The following is a 24,413-nucleotide window of genomic DNA, read 5'->3' as shown; positions in this document are numbered from 1 at the left end:
GCTTTCCACGTTCTTTTCGAGAAAATAAATAAATAAATAAATAAATCACTTCCAATTAAGGAGCCGCAGACATATCCCATCCCTTCTCTCTTTTCCAACCGGTATACCTCCCATCGTGTAGACCCAACTCGCTTGTCCCATCCGCGTGCCTCCGTAAAGCGATCCTCGCATGCAAACAACCGGACACGGGACCAACATGCATACAGGTGTCCGCAAAAGCCGGCAAGCCTCGTCGGTGGCCGTGCGCACGCAGACCGATCAATAACGTGCACCGCCGGGCGACGACGCAAGCGCCCAGGGATCCCGTCGCGATAGCCAGCGAGGCATGTTGTTATGCCCTTCTTCCTGGCCCTCAACGTGGCTGTGCGGCATCCATGTCGCTGGCACTACCGCCCAGCGGGAAACACGTTGACGGTATGAGCCCCGGCGGTCAACACGACGCCGCTGACGCAATGGACGCCGCCGACGACCACTACAAGGAACCTGTCTTCGCCAAGGTAACGTTTGTCCCCTTCTCTTGACCTCGCGAAAAAATGGAGCAAAGGTTAGGCCCGCGGTTCCGTGGCTCACGACCCGAGACAAGAGGAATCCGAGATGATTTTGAAATCTCTAACGGAGTTACCAGTTCAAGAAACACGAAATGGCTGCGGAACTGGAAAGAAAGAAAGAAGGAGAAAAAAAAAAAGGAAGGGCCGAGCCAGTCGTCGGCGCCGATGCGACGACGGAGTTTGTGCTTTCAAATCGCGAGGATATCGTTTCTGTCTGCGAGTTTTTCTCCCCCCCCCCCCCCCCTCTGGTAGTTTGGTTTTTTTTTTTTATTTCCAAGTGTTGGGTCGGAAGGGACAAGACGGAGACTGTGAAGTGTGCCTGAAGCGTGGATGTCCTCGTCGGAGTCCTCATCCCGCGGATATATACCTCTCGGCTGGTTCTTCAAGTGGGTTATGAGGGGTGACACGGTAAAACCTGACGGCACGCAGGTTAGTGCGCAAGAAGTGGCAATAAAGCGGAGGGAGCAGAATATTTCTTCGTGCTGACTCGGCACATACACGCTCGTGCTTCAAATGTCGCTGAATGTATAGTATTTGGAGTGAACCGTTGAGTCTGAAATTCAAAAAGGTATAATCGATACATCGGATAGATATTGGAACGGTCAAAGGGTATCGTGGCAGTGACAAATTGCAATTTTAGTTAGAGTAAACTATATAGTTGCGGAGACATAATTGCGCCGAAAACAAATGTAATTCAGATACCCTTCCAATATTCGTATATGTGCACTGCTTGTGAGTTATTGAGCCAAGGCGTTTTAAAGTTCAGGAGCGGCGTGCGATTCTGGCAAGTGCTGTTGCTCTATATTTTGTACGTGCAGCTGCGTGTCTAGGACATCAGTGTTTACGGGAGTTATGAACACTATTGAAGCTCGTCAGGGCCGTAATATTCACGCAGCAACTGGTTTGAAAAGTAGCCGGCCCTCAACTAGAAAATCAAAATAACGCTATAAGCAAATAGTGGTAATCGCTCATTCGCATTATAGCTCTACTAGTCCTCTAGCTCTTATTATATATGAACGTATATAAATCTCGTTCTAACGTGGTACGTACGCAGTAGACCAGTTTAAGGGCAACACTATATTTTTCACACGTTTAACACATAATACAAACGTTGTGAAAAGGCCACGAGTCTGTGTCTCGACGCAGGTGCGAGGTGATTGATTCGAATATACATGTGGTACTCTATTGTCACGCACGCGCGTGGAGTTAAAACCGCCAGCCAGTCTGACATGGCGGTGGTCATGTGACGCGGCCTTGTCGTTTGCAATGGATGCCTATAACAGCCTATAATATTGGAGCTGTCACTCAATCATGTTGATCCTGCTAATTCCGAGAATATATTCCGTGCCTGTCAGCGTACGCGTGCGTTATGTCATGCAACGTGCAAGCAACGTCTACTGACAACAAGCATGCTTGGCCGTCTGCTTCACCATGGTGCTGTCGTCTGCTTCCGTTTGTACGTTTGGATTTTGGTTTTGGATTGGATTCGGATTATTACTGAGGTTTTCAGAAACAGAATGTACTTATTTAACACTTATTAAGTTTTTTATTTTGTCGCATTATCTGTTCCAGCAGCACCTGCTGCTGATTGTGGCATCAAACTAAATTTGTTGTGTCTAGCTACCATCATTTTTGTAGGTAACACCGTGATATTAACCCGCGTGTATTTAGGCTCAAGATAAGCGTTCTGTGTTTCTGTCGTATTATACTTCCGTCCAATAAGCGGGGGTACCTGTACCCGCCTGTAAAACAGAAGCGAAGGAAATACCCTAAAGAAGTTTCAAACAAGACAGTGGTGCAAGTGACGCATAGCGCATAAATTGTGGGTTTGCCCTTTGACTTTGTAGTTGTGACGTTACTTCAAAAGACGGAGGAGGCTTCGTATGGGATATACCTTGTACACGCGACTATTTGCCGATGTGCGTACCTGTAGCCTGTGAAATGGCTTCCAGAGCAACGGACTTGTGGACTAAACGGCCCCGATCTTCAACTTTCACATCGCGATCGTCATCGTTATATTTAAAGTTCGCGCGCTCCAAAGCCACTGTGGTAGGTTCGCGCAAGTTAACGCGCGTTATGAGATAACGACAAGTTGAAGGTCGGGCCTTCGCTACTCGAACGAAGCTTACCGTCAATGATCTCCGCAATCACAACCACGCTTCCAGAGGCGTAACCATGGAAACGTTCCGCCTTCAGCCGCACAGGAAGCCACTCGTAGCCACTTGCCTTCTGTGTTTGAAAATGCAGACGACGCCTGTAGTTTCTGAAACTAAGAAGGGGAGAAAGGATGGTCTTCTTTTGTCTGCACGACGTTGCTTTCGGGACTGTCTTCACACACCACATGTCCGCAGAGTTCAAAACCAGCCGATGACGATGCAGACGACAATGAGACACTCCACGAAGGAAGGAATAAGTTCTCTTGAAGCCCCGTAAAAGTGACGTTACCTGAGAAGACCAATGAGGAGGCTCCGCACACGCCACTTTGGGGGCCACCTTGGCACGCTAAAGGATATATACACACCTATCCAGGCATTCCGAAACTATGCTATGCAGGCAACCGCAGGCATCTGTAAAACCGAAACCGGAAGACCAGTGGTGACGTCACGCGGTTGGCCTCACTTCTTGGTGGCATCACATATGCGGCAACAACAACAAGATAAACAAAGCTTAAACGTCGTGACGTAGTCATTATGAGTCCTCCGATCACGGCCGTGCTTTCGGCGGCTGTAGCTGTGGAAACGAGCCGCCACAAGCCACAGTAGCCACAGAAAGCCTGTGTTTGATGTCGTCTGCTGCGATTTGCTGAAGCAGACGACAACCTGAGTTTTTTTTTTTTTTTTTTTTTGTTGTTTTATGAGGCCGACAACGGCAAGCTCTTTCAGCACTAGCACCACCACCTTTGTTTTTCTCTTTTCTTTTTTTACTTTTTCGTTGGTGATCTTCCCCATACCTGGAACCGAACCAGGCGTAGATAAACAAAAATTCCAATCCATACCGCTGACGTGCTCCAAAGTAATCGATCAGCCATGCGTGTTGGACACGGGCATATAAATACCAAAGAAAGTAGAGAGGTACCAAAATAAATGGCCGATATGTCCGCTTTGGAAACATCACGGTGGGTAGCCATTATACTGCCAGTTATCAGTTTGATTGACCAAAACTTAGTAATGGCGGAGAGAACGGGTTGGGAAGCACGTTGGGCTTGTGGGAAAGACAGCCAAGGTTGCTGAAGATCGTGGGATGGGTCGAGTGTTCGAGGTGAACGGATTGGTGCTTCTTAGTTTACGAGGGTAATTATGAGAATGCGTGAAAATTATGTGTATCTGAAACGGTAATGAATGTTACACTAGCCGCGTCATAGGATAGCGTATAGTGATGGAGAGACGTGTGGTAATAATGGAGATTACATCACATATCTAGAACCAGCGCAGTGGCCGAGTACATGGAACATTCGCTAGGTGGCAGTGTGTCCAAGGTCATGCTGAAGAGTTGGAGGTGTTGAGTTCGAATCCTGCTACATTTTACATAATGATTTAAATCCTGCTACATAACTTAGGGTTCCGATCTGTATATATAAGTGTACAGCGTAGCCACAACGCCGCCACAGGAAGTCGAGATGTGTAATGACCGCATGTAGCGACATGGTGTAAGTGTATACTTGCAACTGCACCAAGTATTAAAGAATATATACAGAAAATACAACACGACTTTTCGGAGTTTTATTTGGCAAAAGTCGGGGTTATATTTATCGAGGATTTCAACTTCTCGAGAATGCTGAGTTTTCCGGAGATTTCAAAAAACGGAACTTCGTACAGGTCCATTGCCAGAGCTTACCGCAGAAATCTCCATGTAGTGAGCAACTAAAAAAACGAAAGGAAAAAAAAAACGAAGTGTACCAGCAACGCTGAGCACAACCTTTTTTTTTATTTATTTAACTCGATGAGCGTAAAATTGTATCTATAGCTCGGCAGGCTCAATCACACTGAATTGTCATACATGCAAGCGTACTTACACAAGTTGCTTGCACAAACTCCCACCACGAACGCTCACGGTCAACCGGCAGAATTTACAAATTACAGAGCTGTCGCTGTCAGTTGCAGACACCCCCAATTCAGAGTGTTCTCTTGCATAGATGTTCGGTGCTTCCGTTTCCATAGCATCGCGCTTAGCGACCTGCTCGTAGAAACGTAAGTGAAAATGTTATAGGGTTCAGCTCTCAAGGATTGTAGCCCTGCCCACGGTAGCATGTGGTATACTACACGAGATACTCGATGAGAGTATGCTGCACGAAATGGCGCAAGAACACAGGTACGTCCTACCCTCTGTTCATGTCGATGTGCAGTACAATGTCCCTAGTAAGAAGCTAGACCCATTTTACTGTAATAAAGTTAAAATCCGGGCGGGTTGGCGATCCATTCTAAAAGCGATTAAAAAAAACAGCTACAACTCCAGTTACAGTGCTGTGTTTGTCACGTCCTTTGTCCCTTTCGTTGTCCCCTCGCACTGGAGGTTTTTATCGCTTTTAGAATTGACCATTTTACTCTGTTGAGCTGCATTCACTCGTAAACCTCGGAAATATGAATGACTGGAACAGGGTAAGACACTGCATATTACCACGGTCCCCTGATAGCTTTCTGGTCATGCAGCTCCATCAAAAAGTTGGCCTAGGGACAACGGGCGCCTCCTGGCGGCGCCGCGATCGGAACCCGGGAGAAGCTCCCGCTTAGGCCAGTCATGGGAACGGATAGTCATGGGGACCGTGATATTACCTTTCTTGCACTGAGGAAAATCGGCCTTTCTTTTTTATTACGTAAATCCGATCACTTAGAATTTACCGGCGAGTGCTTATAGTATAGTTAATAATAATAATAACAATAATAATAATGCTTTATTCGCAAAAGCGTGAAATGGAAACAAGTAAAAAGCCGCAGGATAAAACTTCACTAGGCTCATGTCCCATACAGCAGTGCAAAAGGCAGCTACGCCTTGAGGGTATAAATAAATAAATAAATAAATAAACAGCGGAAATAAACTGGTGATCACTAGAGTGCGGATAAATATGCACTAAAAACAGCCGAAATACGAACATGCACTATGCATGCAACTATGCACTGATAATCTTCGAAATATGCAGTAACAGTCCTCAATATATGCAATGTTTTTCATTGTTCTTGATACGAAACCAATGCACCAAATGCCTATTTTTAAGAAAGTGAATATTTTATTAGCGATAATATACGGTTAAATAAAGTCGCATTCGTTCTGCAGAACACAGCAAAGGATATACTTGCGTCACACGTATAAATCATGGAGCTGAAGGCTTTGCGTTCGTGATTGATAAAATAGCGTAAATAATATTGATATTGATATTGATAAAGAGGTTGAAAATTGATAAAAGAGTGTGGACGAGATACATCACGAAACATTCCTGAGCATGGGCAACACGAAAAAAAACGAACATACGTCTGTGTTCGTGTTTTTCGTGTTGCCCATGCACAGGCTTTTGTTTCGTCATGGCTTTCAGTTTAATTAAAGTAAAGTAAATTAATTAATTCAGTTCAGATTAAAATGTGAACGCCGCCCATCTTCGTGATAGTAACGTGGTGAAGGTGAAGTACGGCCCATCAGCCATGCACGCGGTGGAGGATGGAGCAGCCTGGGTATAGGGATCAACACCACACCTCACCTCATAGAAACGAAGAAAATATTGGATTGCGAGCGCAATTTTTTGCGAAAGACGACCCAACCCGTACCCGAAACCAGTAAAAACCATCCATGAAAAAAGAAGTAGTACGTCGTCACACCTAAAAATATGGCAAAATATGAATTTTCCATGCACTTTCATGCGAGATATGCCACAACGTGCAAAACATGCATTTATATGTAACATAGAACCCTTTTGATCGGTCCCAAACCAAGACCAAAAGTGTTTTTTTTTTTCATCGTCCAGATACGAAACCATATCGAGAAAAAAAAACATGCGTTTGCATGCAAATCCGCGCTTTAGCGATTAAATTAATATAATCGCTGTGTAACGCACACGAGTATATAATAATAAAATCAAATTAAAAAAGACTCAAGAACACGAAAAATAATCGACAATGTCAACCTTTTTAACTGTACACGACGTCAATGCCGACATCTTCAATTGAATTAAGAAGCGCAGGCACAGTAAATTCTAACATTGGTTTCTAATTGATTCAAATTGATTCAAATTCTAATTGATTCGGGATCGGGAAATAGCCCAGCCGTGAACGAAGGGGATAATAGTGCGTAGAGCATGAAAGCTGAAATAACGACAAAAATATTCTGCTATATCTGTTTTTTATTGCTGCGCAGTATGTCTTAGACAACCCGTAGTTGTGTATTTTCCAATTATTAATAATCTTATATTTTTCAGAGACCTTTTGTGGTATGACGGCATGGAATATTTTCTAGCATGCGAAGTACTTTTTTATTGGAGGGGAGGGGCCGAGGAATAGACTGCCATGTCCACTCCCCGTGTTTATCGAATAAAACCGATTAAGTCGAAACTCTGCACAATATGCTGCATGAGGTTTTCCTTGTGTCTTCTCATGGCAAGGCTTTCCAGACGAAGGTCGGCACAGTTGCCTCCGAAGTCGGCCCAGGACGCATATACTTACCCCCCTCTGCCTCCCACTTCTTCCGGCTGTGCTCTCTGCATCTGTCCACGTCTATACACCGACCGTAGCCACGGTTGCATCACGGTGCTTATACGGCACTTTAAAAGCGGCTAACGACAACAGATCCTACCGAAGGTGAAAGCAAGAACACAATGTTTACGCATTATTACCGATGAAGCAGAGCTCTACAATGAGTGTCGTTTCATTCTCCAATATTCGATCCAGACACCAGTACCGTGTATAGGGCGGGGTTGGAAATTAAGAATGATGACAAATATGCCTGCAAAACGAACTCATAATGATCCGTTCGTGACACATTAAAATCATCGACATTGGAGTGCCCGCGCCGCACAAGGTAAACGTTATCAATATCACGCGCGATTCGTCCCGTGGACGTCCGGAATATGTCTTCTCTAGGAAGTTAGTGGTCGCAGAATGTTGTTATCAAATAATAATCTGGGTTTTCACGTAAGGTGAGTCAGCCTGCAGAATTTTTTTGTACAGAGTGTCATGGGTCCTGTCGGAGTTGCGTAATGATTCTATCATGACTACGACTGTAATGACTCTGAGTCACTACGTAGATCCAAAAGGACCAATGAGCGGTGCCAGGTAAACGTACAGAGTACGGCTGTATTGTATTCTGCCAGAGAGGGGGCGGCAAGATGCCCTAGAAAAAAAAAAAGGAAAGGGGAAAAGGGTGCAAGGGGAAAGAAGGCAGCGAAAGGGAACGCACGGAAAGATCCCGTACGGAGCAGTATAACGCTCACATGGCTTTCGTCAGTTTGGTGTTTATCACAGGGGGTACAGGGTATTCAGGGGGTCACAGGGTATCACAGGGGGTACTGGGTACAGGGTATACAGGGTCCGGAATTTCGCCGCTTTATCATATCGTTCATATTCGCTTATTCGGTTGCCCTCCTGATTACATTGAAGGATACTGGGGAATGTCCAACCGGTCAAATGTTTGTATGCTTGGATAAAATACTATACTATAAAATGAACTCTTTCATATAAATATAATAATTAAGAAGAAATATAATACAAAAACACTATTTTATACAGCGGTACCCACTCAAGCCACGCGTATCGTCTTCACATATTTTTTTTTTCGTGAACAAATAAATCAAACAAATTAAACGCATTTACGTACTAATAGTGCCTTTGTTTCAGTTCCATCACTTCCGTTTCAAACGGTCTCATCAGCTACGTTCTCTTCAACCTTAACGAGTGCTTTTGTGTAAAGCACGTGAACAAAAAAAAAAAAAAAATCTATCGAGAAAATTGGAGGGCTGTGCTCACATGCCACATGAACCCCATAGACGATATAGACCTCTCCCTGTTTGTAAACAAATGACGTCATAGTGTTCCACAGCGCCACCAATTTGGTAGAATTCAACTACGCTCCAAGCTAGGGGCGAACAAGGACGCGCCCGAAAGCCACGTTCTTGAGGGGACTACGATGGTCCCTGAAAGGGACGCGACTACTTTTCTTTCAATAGGAGGCAGCGAACAAGTGGCCAATCGTGGAACCGTCCGATTTGTTTCGGTTTCAGTCTGTCTACCAACGTCATGATGACGTTTCTCGGGTAGAGGTCTATTGACATTTCGAAGAGGCAAACAAAGTTTGAGTGTCCATAACTTCTCATGATTGTAAAAAGGATGACTACGCTTTTCCCTGTACATTGCGAAATATCCACCGCGGGATATTTTAGGGATAATTGCCGTTTATTTATACGGCGTGTTGGGAGCGCACGACACAGAGTGCACGTATAGAAATCGGCGAAATTTCATCTCGCCTTTGAATTTCAGATGGAAAAGCTGATTCGTGAAATGCAGCATCCAGAGAGCGGAGTTCCCGTTCGCAGCCAGAAGTTGTTTCTCACCTCCATACCCTGTGCATTCCTGGGTGAGTTAAGTTACGCGTACAGTCAAACTCCTTTATAGCGAACACCTTTTTAACGAAAATACCACTACAGCAAATTTTTTTTGCGGTCCCGCTGGAGCCTATAGGTCCAATAATGGAAATCCTTTTTAACGAAAATACTTTTACTGCGATTTTTTTTTTTTTGCTGTCCCCTGAGTTTCGTTGTAAAGGAGTTTGACTGTATTTGTATGCTACTTCAGTTCTTCGCTTCGTGTGATCAGTCATAACACAACCAACCAAGTGAGAACTTCAACTGGTGAGATGCAAACCCTGTGACGATCATGCGCCACGTGACATCGTGACGACATTTTTTTTTTCGTTGTGGTTTTAAAAAGAGGCTTGCACAGGCGGGCTGGCTTGCTACTGACTTTCCTTGTATTTCCTCAGAGGAGCTGATTGGCTGTGCTCTCAGCAGACCACAGGAATTAGATAGAAACAAAATTCCAGAGGTCCTTATCCTCTGAAAAAATGTTCAAATGACTAGACATACAGGGTGTTTTTTTTTTTTATTCCTTTACAGATTTTTTTTTTTTTACTGTGAGAGCAGCACTGATGCCATTTTTGCGTTCGGGTTACGCGGCCAGGCGTACGTTCTGAGGGAAAGAGCATATAACTATACTGCACGACTAATTACCTAAAATGCATCGATTAACTTTGCAATTAGATATTTTCGCGAAAATGCGATACAGCGGAATTGCAGGCGTCCACTATTTGAATCCACCCTCTTTCGCAAAAATCCCGAAACAAGCACGTACTCTGAGATATAAATCTGTATCTGTATCTCTGTGTCTGATATAAATCTGTATCTGTATAAAACTGTTGTATACAAATGAGGCGAAGCCAGAACTACGCACTTCTCGAGCGAAAAAAGAAAAAAAGGATTCTCTAGATTTTGGGCGGTGTTAGGGGGTGTAGGGGGGCCTAGATAAATCACTGGTTCAAGTAGTATGGTTCAAGTAGGGTTCAAGAGTGGGGTTCGTAAAGAGTCTGACTGGGTTGGTTTCGAATGCAGGTTATGATGTCGTGGAGTGGCTCATGGACAACTTAGACATCGAGGACCCGAGTAAGTATATTCAGAAGTACTCCAGGTCTATAACACTGGGTATAACACTGTTACGATGTTGTGCAGGCCCCGTGGCTGCAGAAGCTCTACACCTGGCCAACCTCCTGTGCCAGCATGGCTACTTCTTCCCTGTCAGTGACAACGCCAAGAGTTACGCCATCAAGGATGACAGCACCCTCTATCGCTTCCAGGTGAATCAGCGGCCAACACTATGTGGCTAACACTAACGCTTGCCGATTCCTTCTCAGACTCCTTACTTCTGGCCATCGCGGTATCAGCCCGACAACACTGACTATGGTAAGAATGAAGATGTAAAGTAATGATTGGTCTCAGTTACTAAAATATTTCGAAGACTATACACTTTAAGTAAGAGTAAGCTGCGTTTACCAATGTGCACTATTAATGCTACCTACAGTGTTGCACATAAAAGTACTGTCAGTATTTCCAGTATTACCCGGTTATGAAATAGAGAAACATTAAGTGCACTACCATGTTCATAGCCTTAGGGGCTTATCAGATCTAGGCGTCCGGCAGTTGGACAGACGAAGAACATGATAGTGGTAGTAAGATAAGAATATTGAGATATACTGGCTCGAAAATACACCCAAAAAATCGTCCCAGCTTCGCGTCTCTTCTCATGTCCCTTGAACATTTAGAGGTGTCCACATTTCCCACCAAGGTCACCATATATGGTAGCGCATCGATATAGGGCATATAGGGCATCGATATATGGTAGGGCATCCTTGTATGCGCCATCATTCGTGAGGTTCTTTCTGCGTCTCCTATCCTTCAATGCCTTTTGGAATGTCCTTTTGCTCAGCCATCTACCTGGTCAAGCGGTCGCTAAGGAACAAGCAGAAATACGCACTAGAAGAGTACGAACAGGTACGGGCAACAGAAGGAGTTCTCGTCGTCCAAAAGAAGTTTCACAGGAGTTAACCCTCGTGGTTATCGTTGTTTCCAGGAAGCACTCCAGAGGTTGAAGAAACTACTATTTCACAAATGGGAATTCATATGCATGCAAGCCGAAGAACAGGCCAGGTAAGGTCAATCCTCATTCGTGCGTTCGATTAGATAGGATTACGGTAATCGTTCTGTTGTGCACAGTCTGGCGAAGGAACGCAAGAAGACAGAAAAGTTGATTCTAAACAGTCAAGAAAGAGCCTACTGGAGAATTCACAGACCTCCAGTACGTCCCTTTATATGTTCTCACTCTCTCGTGTTTTTACGTACATGTACAAGCTGCTAGTGTACCCATATGCATGGTACAGACATCGATGTAAGGTCTCGTCTGTTACCCCGGCTCAGACCATGTGATCCCTCGGAGCCAGACGAGAACGTGCGTGCTGGTCTAACTGTCGTATCCCAGAAAGCTGTTTTTGGTAGCGCCTTTCTTACAAAATACCGCCGTTTTATTGGGCGACAAGTGTCACGTGACATAAGCGGGACTGGTGCAGCAGCATCGTTATACGCGGCATCGTTAGACGGCGCAGTATACTCCCGGACAGATGTAATAACCTTTCTTAATAGCGGGCTTTGGTGCGTCGTACCCTATCGCCTTTGCGTACGTAAGGAATAGCGTGGTGGTTGTGCGCAATGCGCGAAGCTCTCTTTTTTTTTTTTGCGCGTGCGCAGAACCACCAACGCTATTCCTTACGTACGCAAAGGTGATAGCGTACGATGCACTAAAACTCTCTAATAGAGAGTTTTAGCAGACCGTTGATAACGGTGGCTTGCGTCGAACCGTATCAACCGGAACCAATCAATGGATAAAGTCATGCACCACTGCGATTGGTTCCGATAGGCACGATAACTTTATCAACGGTATACTAAAACTCACTATTGACTTGCCATAACGTTGATAATACGATAACCTACTTCGTGATATTTCACTTCGCGTCTTATCAGTAGCATACTTGTCTTGCGACATAAAGCCAGGAATTATCGATTATCTTATCAGCAGAGCGCCCTTTCTTATGGGTTCTCTACAATCCCAGATGACATCGAATGTTTTCGTGATATGATCTCGTGTCCCGTCAGTGACGCCTTCTTCTTTCCTCAAGCAGCACAATGTACTGAAAGTCGAGTGCAATGGGGGTGGACGGGTAGGTGGAATGCCTTGAACAGACCTGTGAAACTAAAGAACATTGATAAGACACATACCGTCCACCCCCATTGCACTCGACTTTCAGTACATTGTGCTGCTTGAGATCCTTGTGCTTCCCTCCTATTACGATTTTACCTGCGTTCCTCCGAAACATCGCACTAACGTGGTTCCGCCGCGTTTCACCTGTGCCTTGTATGCCTGTTACAGCCTGGATGCACCAGCTGCCTAGAAAAGAGTCCAGTTCCCAACAGACGGGGCCCTCCGCGAAAGAAGACAAGAGACGACCTGCGCCGCGAAGTACGCGTTGTATAATTCTGCCTAATAGATAGTTCTTATCCTTCGGCACACACGTGATATTTCTTACCTGTATCCGCAGATGGAAATACTGAAAAGAAATTTAGCCCGATCACGAACCAAGGTCTCGCAGATAATTCAGAGGTAAGCTGTATTCTGTTCCATAGCCATCTGCTGTCAGCCTAACCTTAAACCGCGCAGGTACGAAGAATATAAGGACTTCGACAGCTTTCTCGGGGGCGTCACCACCAACCCTTGGATAACGGACGATCCCGCACTTTGGACGATAGAAAGCAGGCAGTGAGTAAAACCTGAAATGGTCAGACACTGAGTACTGACCCGTTCTCCAGTCTTCAAAGATAATCTTCTGCCTGTGTTCTATCCTACATAGAAGCACAGGGTACCTAAGCATAAATTTAAAGGAGCAATGAGGTGACATTTATTTAACGCGGCTCCAAACCCTGTCTCATTCGTCAGGCTGTCCACCAGGAACCGCCACGCAAAATATTTTCGCTCTGCGGCGGTGTATTATAACTGCGCAACCGCGGACGGCCGACACGATCCTCGCATGACGTAGGGAAACCCTCGTGCCTTTTTTCTTCTTTCTTCTCAGCTGTGCTCTTTTACGTCACGAGTCACGTGCCCGGGCACCACGTTACGTCACGACGTTCCCTCGTTCTCCGATACGCTCTGTTCACGAGTGGAGGATTTTTGTAAAGGTGTGCGGAACGGAGGCCTCGTGCGCGCTCTGTAGGTCGCACTCGTCGTCCGTTCGCAGGAGCTCATTTATAGGCGCGTCCCCACTGCCCTGCGGGAGCCCGGAACGGCGCCCGCAACGGCAGAAAAGTCATCTGGAGGACGCTGGAGGCCCGTTCTCTGGCGCCGTCCAAGCAGTCGCTCCGTACGCGGCTGACGACAGCGGACGGCAGCGACCAACCAATCAAAGCGAAGAACAAGACGAGGGTCCGTGGCGCATGAAAATAGACGACGCGCGTCGAAGTCTCGCTTCCCTCGCCGTCGTCGGTTCATCTCGAGAGTACGGCGAACCTCGGCGTGGACACTCTCGCCGTTCGCCGCTGTGAGAGTGCCCGCCCGCTAGTGGGAACGCTTTTATTCGTTTCACTGAAACACACCGCAGCGAAAAAAAAGGGTGGGTCACCTCAGTGCTCCTTTAAAAGTCGCTTCTTTTGCTCCTGCAATGTTTACTTACCCGTGGAGGCGGTCGAACTTGGCACAAAATGGTAGAAACCTGGAGGGGCTTCGTTGTCTGATAAAGCGACTAGAACGAGGTTTGTTTTTTACTCAAAGGGAATTCCACAGAAATTTGCCTGACGTGACGCTATCAGATACACTTTCGCGAGCTCCGAGTAGAGCTGCAACCTCACAACCACATAAAGTGCCAACTTAACCGGCACTAACAACAGTGACATCTGGTCGTGACTCTTGCAGGACTACGCAGAAACGCGTGACGCCGTGGCTGCCACTTGCGGGCGGTTGTGCCCTTAGGAATTAAACTCGTCCCATATGCTTTATCAGATAACGAGGTCCCTCCAGGTTCCTCACACTGAGATTAAAGCAGAAAACAATACTTTGTGCGAAGTTTTAGCCCGAAGAAACGAACACGAGCTGAAGACACGAACACACAGACGCGAACGCGAGGTACACCATCAACAGTTTTGTGAAACTGAAGGAATACGAAGACATATACGTGCCCTCTTGACGAAAGAATAACGCAAATTTCTGCTTTGATACGTGCAGGACGGACACGCCTAGCGAGAAACGTTTGAAACGGTGGACTCTATCGCTCGAAGAATTGCTGTCTGACCCAACTGGGCTGCGAGAGTTCGAGATCTACCTACGCAAGGAATACAGCCACGAAAATATTCTCTTCTGGAATGCCGTCCAGGAACTTCGCCATGGCTCACAACGGGACGTCGCACAACGCGTCAGGGCCATACATGAGTAAGCTCTTCTTCGGCAGCTTGTGTGGTGGTTGGAGTGTTGCTTCCTTTTACTCTATGACGCAGATAGCAAATGTACCAGGGAGAGTCAAATTAAAACCTTAAAAATACAACAAAAATACTTCTCTACAGGCTAGCATCAATGAAGACTACTAATTTGAAGCCTGGCCGACATGCAGAAAATGCGGGAAAGCAACATGGTGTCGCGCGTCAGTAGTGCACTCTTAAAAAAGGGGGTGTACAGTAACTCCTCTTTGGGGAGTTACCACACTCTTGCCGCATATATCACTCCCTTTGTAGTGTACAATTACTCTCCAGTAGGGAGTTTATGGGTCTCCTCACTCCCTGAAGGGAGTGAGGAGACTCCCTTTTGAGAGTAATTGTACTCTCCAAAAGGGGAGTGATATATGTGGTAAGAAGGAGCTGAAGTGCACCCTTTTTTAAGAGTGTGTAGTACTTGTTCGTTGATGAGTCTTCATTACACTGCTGTTATCTGGAGACTACTCGTCACGACATGAATCTCACTGTCGCCATCCTACAGGACAACCAATCGATGTTTCGAATTTTAATTGCACTCTCTCCTACGTAGAGCTTTCATTAGACACATTCTCCACTGGAGTAGATGACCCTAGTAACAGGACACCGAAACCAAAATCTTGCAGAGAATACATTGCACGCGGAGCGCCATGTGAAGTGAACCTGGATGGGCGAACACTCGAACTCACTCAGGAAGCAGTACGTGAGCCGTGCAGCCGCTTTGCTCTGGATGAAGCCCAGCAACATGTGTTCACGCTCATGGAAAAAGACACTTACCCGAGGTTTCTGCGATCCGAACACTACCGGCAGCTCCTGGTACGCTCAGCTCTTCAGCAGGGACAACGTAAGAGGTAACATCACGTTCCGTTACCGCTATGAGCATACGCGACTGCGACGCACCTGCTTAACATCAAGCCCATCCTCTATGCTCCTGCGCCGCATATATCATGCAGAACGAGTGCTCTTGTCTGTGAAATTTCCTGACTGCCCTATAGAAGCTTTCCTCAACACGCTGTTCTCCCTGTCGAGAAACTCGTGTACAGTCAAACTCCTTTACAACGAAACTCAGGGGACAGCAAAAAAAAATTCGCAGTAAGGTATTTTTGTTAAAAAGGATGTCCATTATTGGACCTATAGGGCTCCAACGGAACCGCAAAAAAATTTGCTGTAGTGGTATTTTCGTTAAAAAGGTGTTCGCTATAAAGGAGTTTGACTGTACCTAAACTTTTCCCAATTAAAGTGTGCTGCTTTCTGACCATGCACGGTTGAAATCCCATCAGAAGTCCAGACCTCTCTTCCACGTCCCTTCTGCTTTCGTCAGCCAAACACCGATCACCGTTAGGCTGCCAATGACGTGTTCGGGCACAGCGGTAGTAGGGTAAAATTTCTCCGCACGACACTCCGCCGGTACTCCTCGGCGCTACCCGGTAGTTCATTTAAATTTTCTGGTGAGATAATCATTTGCTTCCCAAACGTAGACTTCCGTTGTGTGTTCAGGAGCATCCCTACTATCAATCAAAAACTCGCTTCGTAGTTCCTTTTATATGACATCAAAACAAATGAAACATTCGGAAGAAACAAGCTTCGGCTGACAGAAAAGGACGGTAGATAGGGACTTGGTTTGGATGCTTGGGTACAGCTCAACTGGCTCAGAAAGGGACCTTTGAGAAAGTACATCTTGCCCTCTCTGTCCTCCCCGGATAGCTTGGGTTTGTCATTACTACAGTGACTCAGACTTATTGACCTCCTGTTATTTCTCTTTCGTTTCATTTAGTTATTCCTACTGCTTGCTCAGCCAATGGCATGCGTGGCACAAAGGCCATAAAATGTACAACATTCAATTTTCGTAGCAAGGTCAAACATACACTTCTATATCACGCAACAGGCAATGCGAAAATATGGTCGTTCTTAATTACGCCTGCTGGAGCAAATGAAGGTACAATATGGCGAGAATGCTTTGTGGCCGAGGAAGCGATGTGATGATGTGCTAGATCCAGGAATGTTTATGTATAGCATAATTAATTAGACCTCTCTCTTTAGGATCGCAGTCAGGTCTTTAACTAGGCCAAGTTCTTGATATTCGTGTCTGTCATTTGATACCTATCTTCCTTTTACAAATCAGCAGCAGGTTCTTCCACTTTGGTTCCTCGACCAAGAAAAAAGGCAGCAATGTAGTATCGACGTCTACAACTCCCCAGTCGGCAGGCTTGGTAGCCGCTGCCTCCGGCCCCTCGGTCCCCGTGGCTACGTCGTCTGGGACGTCGTCCCGCCCAGCAACGCGTCCTCTCTCGGGAAGTACCTGCGACCTCCGGCGTGAGAGGGTGGAAGGTTCTGAAGGCTCGGGATCCGCTCAACGGCCTCTTAGCGGCAGACACTCGCATTCGACCAGTGACCTGCACAGCATGGATGCCACGTCACCAGGAACGGATCGCAGTAGTCGGTGAGTAGTCGTCGTCGCGTCGCAGTTATCGTAGCTGCATGAAGCTGTTGTGCCGGTATTCAGCACTAGTAGTAGAGAGGAGAGGTGAGTTAGCCACATAGCCTGCGGGACGCCACGTTATCTTCCATGCTCCATAGCTCGACACGGGTCACCTCGCATAGGCTTTCCCTCGCGTCTCCCACGGTGCCTCCCACGTCGAGACTGGGAGGCACCCGGGTTCGAATCCCGGTGCCGGCTGTGCTGTCTGGGGTTTTTCCTGGGTTTTCCTCAGACGCTGTCAGGCATATGTCGGCACAGTTCCCCTAGAAGTCGGCCCAGGACGCACATTTCCCCAGGGCGTCAGTCGTGACGTTGCCCACATACGTGAGGCCGACAACGGCAAGCCCTTTCACCATCACAACCACCACCACCCTCGCGTCTCTCTCTCGCTGGCCCTCAACACGCGAAATCAACATTCGTTTTACATCAACTTACAGTAGAACCTCGATACACGGTACATCACGGTATGATCACATCGAGGTATGATTATTAATGGCGCATATTAATTGAATGCATTAATTTCTGGAAATTAATTAAAGCGAATATTAATGAGCAGGAGTTACATGAGGATGGTATGGTTCCCCAGCACAATGGTCATAAAATAAGGATGTCAGATTAACGAGTGTCATATAAACGAGGTTCGACTGCACTTTGACTAACCTACACAATAAAATTTATTTTTCTCGCTGTATAAGAAACAAAACTTCACCGACAAATTTTGTTATTCGCACAGAGCCAGCACGAGTTTGAAGGTCAAAACGGGTCCCGCCTCCCCACGCAGGAAAGTCACCTCCCCTCTATACTACTAGTATCGATGTATTGTCCTTGATGTGGCATTAGTCAGACGCAAGTAATAAGAAGGACCAGAATATTGTCGGCACCCTCTTGGTCCTTGTGGTCATGGCATAAGAATACGCGTAGCCGGACGGCCACAAAAATTAATTTATTTGTAGGACGAAATAGCTACCACGGCCGTAGTCAGGAGGGGTTCAAACCCCCGAAATCGTACCTTTGGTAGAGCAGCATTTGGTAGAAGGAAACAATGGGGAAATCCTCCTCCCCTGTGTAAAGTCCCCATAGAACCCCCTCTCCAAATTATCTTTCTGGCTACCATCCTGATAAAGCTGCTGTCCTTCGGACTCGGAGTAATCATTACACTACTTCTACGAGCGTGAGAATCGCTTGTCCTTAAGGCTGCTTGTGAACCGTAGGCTGACCGGAAGTAACATTTTATCCCGTCGCACCACATATCCGCCCTGAGTATAGATATTCTGTGGCTGCTCAGGCAGCAAGGAACTTCACCAACCATTGCACCAACTACTTACTACTTATTAACTTCTTCACCAACTATTGCACAGAATTAAAGAATGCTATTGCTTAATTGACACGGGATTTGTGAAGGTCGTGATCGTTCTTCCATGTCTCATTAGCGCCAGCTACCACTCCGTTTGTAGAGAAGGCTTATCCATGAGGGCGGACTTCAGTAGCGTCTGTTAACAGTGCCGTGGCCAGCTTTACTTTCCTTTTACGGTTGGGAGGACCTTATGGGTTTTGGTGAAGGCTCGGGAACATCACGGTCAATTTAAAGAAATGTTCGATGGGAACGTTTCAAGTAAACTAATGGATAAAGTTCCATGCTGCCTTGGCACCTATGTCCAAGTACCCCATGTACCCCTATGTCCCTCTGATCAGTACTGCACAATTTCAATTGTTGTTGCCTTCAGCATGCCATACACCCGTTGGAGAGATTGCAGAACGGTTACCCTGTGTCCTGCCTGCACGAGATAAGATACTCTCTACGTGTGCCTCCCCGTTGTGGAACGAAACCTCTCTTATTGTGGTCGTTACGAAAAGTCTTTGACGATCAAAATGAAAATTGTCTTACGATCCATTTCCCTTCAGCTTCTTTTCGATTTCCGTGCTGAACGGATGCAGGCTTTCATCACCTTCCGGTTCGCGAGATTTTATGCACGAGCTGTCCGCGGCGGCCGGAGCCAGACTTCAAGTGCCACAACGGGTCTGGGGAGGACCTACCACAGACGATGACCCAAGTTCCAGTACAGCTGATACGGGATCCGGTACAGGTGCTGGTTCGTCAACAGGTTCCAGTGCAGCAGCCGGATCGGGAGCTGTCACGGAAACCGGAATAGCTGCTCTGTCCCCAATGGGTTCTGGGACGGTGGCTGGGTCCGGTGCGGTTGCTGGCTCATCCACTGGTTCCGGTACTGCGGCTGGCTCTCGAGATGTCACGGAGTTCGAGCCTGCTACCGGCTCTGTGTCTCCTAAGGATTCCGGAACTACCGTTACCGGTAAAGTTGTAGCCTCCGGTACTGGCACAGGAGTCACCGTTGCAACTGACACTGCAATTGTGACGAATTCGGACACGTCCGCAACTGTCTCAGTGTCTACTACGGGTTCCGGAACTGATTCCGGTACAGCAACGGCCATCGGTATTGGCATCGATTCCAGTACGCCTTCCAAAGCTCCTCGCATCTCTGACGTAGGATCCTCCACCTGAGGATGCTAGAGCACAGCGTATCCTCATGTTATAAGAAGTCGCGGCGCAACGTAGAAAAAGTGTGGAATATCTTCCGGTATCTTTTATCTTCTTCTTCCTCTTACACTCTTCCTGTTGGTGTTTTTAAAGACATGAAGAGTTCGACGAAGAAGTCTCGACAATAGAGGTGTTATCTCTCAGGACTGGCTTCTGCAACAATGAAAGAAACGCAGTTCTCAGGACCATGCATAGCTTCCGATTCAACCTAAGGGTGTGCTGCATATATAGTGCCGTTCTTTTTCTGTCATTTTTTCAGGTGAAACCAAAAGAGTTCGATATAGACAAACGCTACAGTATAGCTGATATTTCCAGTGTGTGTCCTCATCGAAATCTACTCTTGAGCCAGATATGGTGCTCGCGCACAGGCAGTTTTTAGGACTATTATAGTTGTATATATAAATATATAGTAAATGTATATAAATATACATATATATATAAATATATATTAGGGCTGTGCGGATAGCGAAACTTTCGAATATGAATTAGAAGTGAAACACAGTATATCGAAGAAACATCGAAAGATGATCGCGAGCTCTGCATTACCCCAACGGGACACACCAGAAGCACACAAAAACTAACCCAATCCAATCCACACCGCGATTCAGTGTTGCCCACGATTGCTAATTTGAAACGTACAGCTGAAATTAAAATCATTTGCTGACGTCATGGCCAATGTATACTGACGTCATAGTTAGGTGACAGATACCCCGACGACCGTACATTATTCGAGTACCAAAACTTAACATCGAATATTTGATATTTCGAATACCCGCACAGTATTTATTATTTTTAAGCGTTGTCTGCGAACAACTTATAGTTCTTCCGTTTCTTGCGAAACATTTGCAAGAGCTTCGTTCTCTACAAGTCTTCAAATGTCGCCTCGTCAAAGAAGAGCAATGGAACGGCGGTGGCTGCAGTGTATACATGGCCGTCACGAGTGGGAAATCCCCTTGAAGTCTTGCAACCCATGGATAGACCCTTTAAGATTGAACTCTAAGAGGCAGGAAAGAAGGAAGGGTCTCATTCCACGCAAAAAAAATGAAGCCGAAAGTTGGAGTGGACTAGTGACGTCACCGCTAGTCTTTCCGGTTTACGCAGTCGTCTGCGTGGTTCCCTTTAGTTTCGGAATGCCAGGGTAGACAAGCTCGTAGCATGGCCCCCGACATGGCGTCGCGAAGCCCTCTTACTGGAGTTACCAAGTCACACACAGCTTGACTGGTACAAGCCGGAGCGTAGAAGGGGGCGCTGCTATCGTTCGAAAACGGGTGCATGGCTCACGTCTTCCGCTGCTCCTGCTTCCACGCTGTACCAGTTCAGCTGTTTCTTAACATCTAATCGCTCCTTGAGACATGTACGAGACACACGAAGTTGAACACTTTGTTGAACACCCCACGTACGTCGACGGCCTTCGCCCACCTTAGTTTTATGTTTGCTGCCAGTTTCCAAAACTAGCGCACGTACTTTTTTCTCTTTTGAACCATCATGTCTGGCGGAGTCACGCATATGTCCTAGTCCATGTAGACTGAATAAGGCCTGACCGCCACACGGACGCGACGTAATCCTACGAAGTCGTAGCCACGGAGTACGCTGTGCAAGTGCGTCTTTGCGCATGAGAGGAGGCAGTGGGAGGGAAGAGGGAGGGCGCCGCCGTAGCCAATGGGGCTTCCCGAGTGGAGTAACCGGGAGAGGAGATATGCGCAGAACGCTCAGTTACTTGCAGAGCGTGTTGCCCCACTCGGGCTTTCTCTTTGAAATCGTCTGCGTCGATCTCGCGAAGCAGACGACACGGTGACTCCTCCAAATGCCCACATAGCGAAAGAGACAGAGGAGGCATCGAGTAGACCTCCTTTAAAGGTGGTGTCCGGACGAAAAACGTTGTTGAACTGACAGTGCGGTCGGAATGGTGGGTAACCGGGATATTTCGTTTTGAAACAGTCGGAAACATTAGAAAATGAATTTAATAGACCTCTCCCTGGTTTGTAAACAAATGACGTCATAGTGTTCGACAGCGCCACCAATTTGGTAGGGTTGAACTACGCTCGAAGCTATAGGGGGCGAACAAGGTCGCGCCCGGAAGCCACGGCCTTGAGAGGATTACGATGGTCCCTGAAAGGGACGCGACCTTCGGTCCTACTTTTCTTTCAATAGGAGGCAGCGAAAAAGTGCCCATTCGTGGAGCCCAGCCCTCCCCTTCCGATTTGTTTCGGATTCAGTCTGTCTCCACAACGTCATGATGACGTTTTTTCGGGCAGAGGTCTATTGGATTTTGCAACCGACTGCGCGCTCCCGGCTGAATTCAGGCAACAGTGTGCGGACCGACGTCACGGGAGGCGGTTATGAAGGCAGGCTGCCTGTCACGAAGTGCGGTCTAGCTTCCGACTCGCAGTCTACTGCCGAACAGTCGCTAGAAACATCTCCGTTCACGCTTTCGGTGGTATCGGATTGCAACCAGCCTGGAGACGCCGTCAGCTGTACGATTGGAAATCTCGCTGGCAATGCAAATTGCGCCACCGGAAGAGGCGAAACAGCGAAAGGCCGTTCCAACCGGAAGCTGGCAGTTGGTTTCATATTCGATGTTTTTGATGTTTTCTGAAACAACATGAACGAATTTTGTGAAACTTTTTTGTGTGTGTGATTTCCAAGTGGATATCACATTAACTTTAAATTCCGGATTCCTCGCGGACACCACCTTTTAGGCTAGAAGGCTTTGGCACTCCGCACTTATCGTGCGGGATGCTGCGTCATGAAAGCCGCTCACCCACCCTTCCCCGCTTCCTCCCCACATCGGGTCAACAGCTGCGAGGCGTTCCGTGATCGATGACGTAGGAACGAAACTCGTGACGTTGCATGTCTCGCGTCCAATCAGAAATCAGCATCTCCGTTACTGACGTTCCGCGACAGTGCTCTCCAACAGGACGTGTAGTATACTTTTGCCCCCCCTTGCAAACGGAGCGGTGTACGTTAGGCGTGGCGGGAGCCAACTTCGCTGTCACGGACCCCCCCCCCCGCCCATTCCAACACTCCAAGTCACGTGACGTCCATGAATACACGTGCGTCACCAGACAATGCCGGCATGTCCAGCAAGTGGAGTTTGTGCTGGTTTTTATTAGTGAGATCGTTCTATTGGTTCTTTGTAGAAGTGTTCTTCTCCCTGGTCGGCTTGTATATACGTGTACAGGACAGTTCAAGTGTAGACCAGTGTATAGATCAGAGGGGTTGCTGCAGTCAAAGTGCTAATCTATTTTGTTCTGTTACTGTGCGGTGCCGTCTGCAGAGCAAAGTGGAGCATGTTCGACTTAGACGGGACCTCGTGGTATAGCTGTTTCGATTATTTATTTATTTATTTACTTATTTATACTGTCAGCCCCTGCCAGGCCAGCGCTTCACAAAGCTATTTACTTAATTGTACTCCCTTGTACCGTCCTCCTGCATTCTGAACTGACACATCAATAAATCCACACCAGTGGCTTTTACGTAGCAAGTTTAATTAATTCACTAAGTCGTTTCTTATGATAATTTTCTGCGTGCCTATGAGCTGGATAAAGAGGTGTGATATTCTGCACAGACTTCGCGTGAAATTTTGCACTGAAAGTTAAAACTTAAAAGCATCAAAATTTGAGTGTGATGTACCTGAAATAGGAAATGATTTTTCACGCGAAAGGCCAAGTAAGCACAAATTAAATAGTTGTTCGTGATAGTCGACAACAAGTCGTATGATGGCATTTACATGGCTTGTACAGTTTAACTCGTTGCTGCTTTTTTGTTGTTGTCTTTCTCTTAACTGACTTGATTTTTTTTTTTCTGTTCGCGGGAAACGGACAATTGTCTTAACATTATTCGTTACATACTACTAGACATTTGTCTATATGCGAAAAAAAGAACAACCACTTCATAAACTCGACGTCTAGCGATGTTCGAAGCGATATATTGAAATTCTTCAGCTCATATTACGATTACATCGAACTGTTCGATTTATCAAAAGATTTGATATAACGAATCCTCCGGCAAATTCCGCGCGCTTCACAAGGGTTTCAGTGCCATTTCTTTCCTGCAGAAACTCAACTCGACTACTTTCGCCTCTAAGTCGAACATGCCCTACGCGACAGAGCAAAGTGACCTGTGAGGCCGGCCGTTGTACGAAGGACACCCAAATGCTCACACATTGTCCCCCGTATAACGAACTCCTGCAGGCGGCACCTGGCGCTTGTGATATACTTTACGAGACTCTTTTCACGTCTGCCTCAATACAGAGCAATCTATTTATTTACGCTGTGAACAACCTCAGTCGATGCATGGTCATCTTTAGCAGTAGTCGCTATACGTAGCATGCTGCATGGAAATATGTCCGTAGGAAATACATTAAAGTTCATTTTTCGCTCTCGACTGCGTTTGGCTTGCGTTGATCGGAGTGCACACAGGGCCTGGCTTTTACGAGCGATGAGATAAGTGGCGGCTTTTACACAGAGTTGTACACGTTACTCGGAAAAAGTAATTGATTACAATTACTGTTACTACTGCGCGAAAAGTAATTCTTTACCGTCACAAATTACTTCATCAAAAATGTAATACGTTACCGATTAAAAATGTAACGCGTTACTTTTCCCGTTACTTTTAAATTGTGGGCCATAGCAAAGCCAACAAGCCTGCAGTGAATGCAACTATGCAGCTCTTGTTTTAGATTCTAAAATGAGACACCAACATATATGGTAAGTGAAATTCACAAATACATTTGAAAGCAACATACAAAACACATACACGCGTTTATTACACATTTGTTTGCTGGAAAGGGTTGCCATTGTT

General features: G+C 46.5%; 1 protein-coding gene across 2 annotated transcripts; it reads left to right on the top strand.

Annotated features, from left to right (window-relative positions):
- Positions 1-278: 278 nt before the first annotated feature.
- On the top strand, positions 279-23,994 carry LOC135392044 (regulator of G-protein signaling 7-like). Of its 2 annotated transcripts, XM_064622670.1 has the most exons (15): positions 279-497; positions 9,002-9,098; positions 10,129-10,179; positions 10,246-10,370; positions 10,428-10,476; positions 11,000-11,064; positions 11,144-11,220; positions 11,287-11,368; positions 12,494-12,583; positions 12,663-12,724; positions 12,782-12,880; positions 14,339-14,542; positions 15,204-15,428; positions 16,700-17,017; positions 18,959-23,994. In XM_064622670.1, exons 1-15 carry the CDS (start codon positions 375-377, stop codon positions 19,572-19,574), a joined length of 2,283 nt encoding a protein of 760 aa, XP_064478740.1. In that variant the 5' UTR covers positions 279-374; the 3' UTR covers positions 19,575-23,994. The 2 variants fall into 2 exon arrangements, with proteins under 2 accessions (XP_064478740.1, XP_064478739.1); XM_064622669.1 differs by having other exon boundaries at positions 10,129-10,370.
- Positions 23,995-24,413: the final 419 nt, after the last annotated feature.

Source organism: Ornithodoros turicata, chromosome 4, assembly GCF_037126465.1.
Source record: "Ornithodoros turicata isolate Travis chromosome 4, ASM3712646v1, whole genome shotgun sequence".
In the NCBI taxonomy this organism is placed as follows: domain Eukaryota; kingdom Metazoa; phylum Arthropoda; class Arachnida; order Ixodida; family Argasidae; genus Ornithodoros; species Ornithodoros turicata.
Note: the sequence above shows the minus strand (reverse complement) of the source record. Positions and strands in the feature narration are given on the sequence as shown.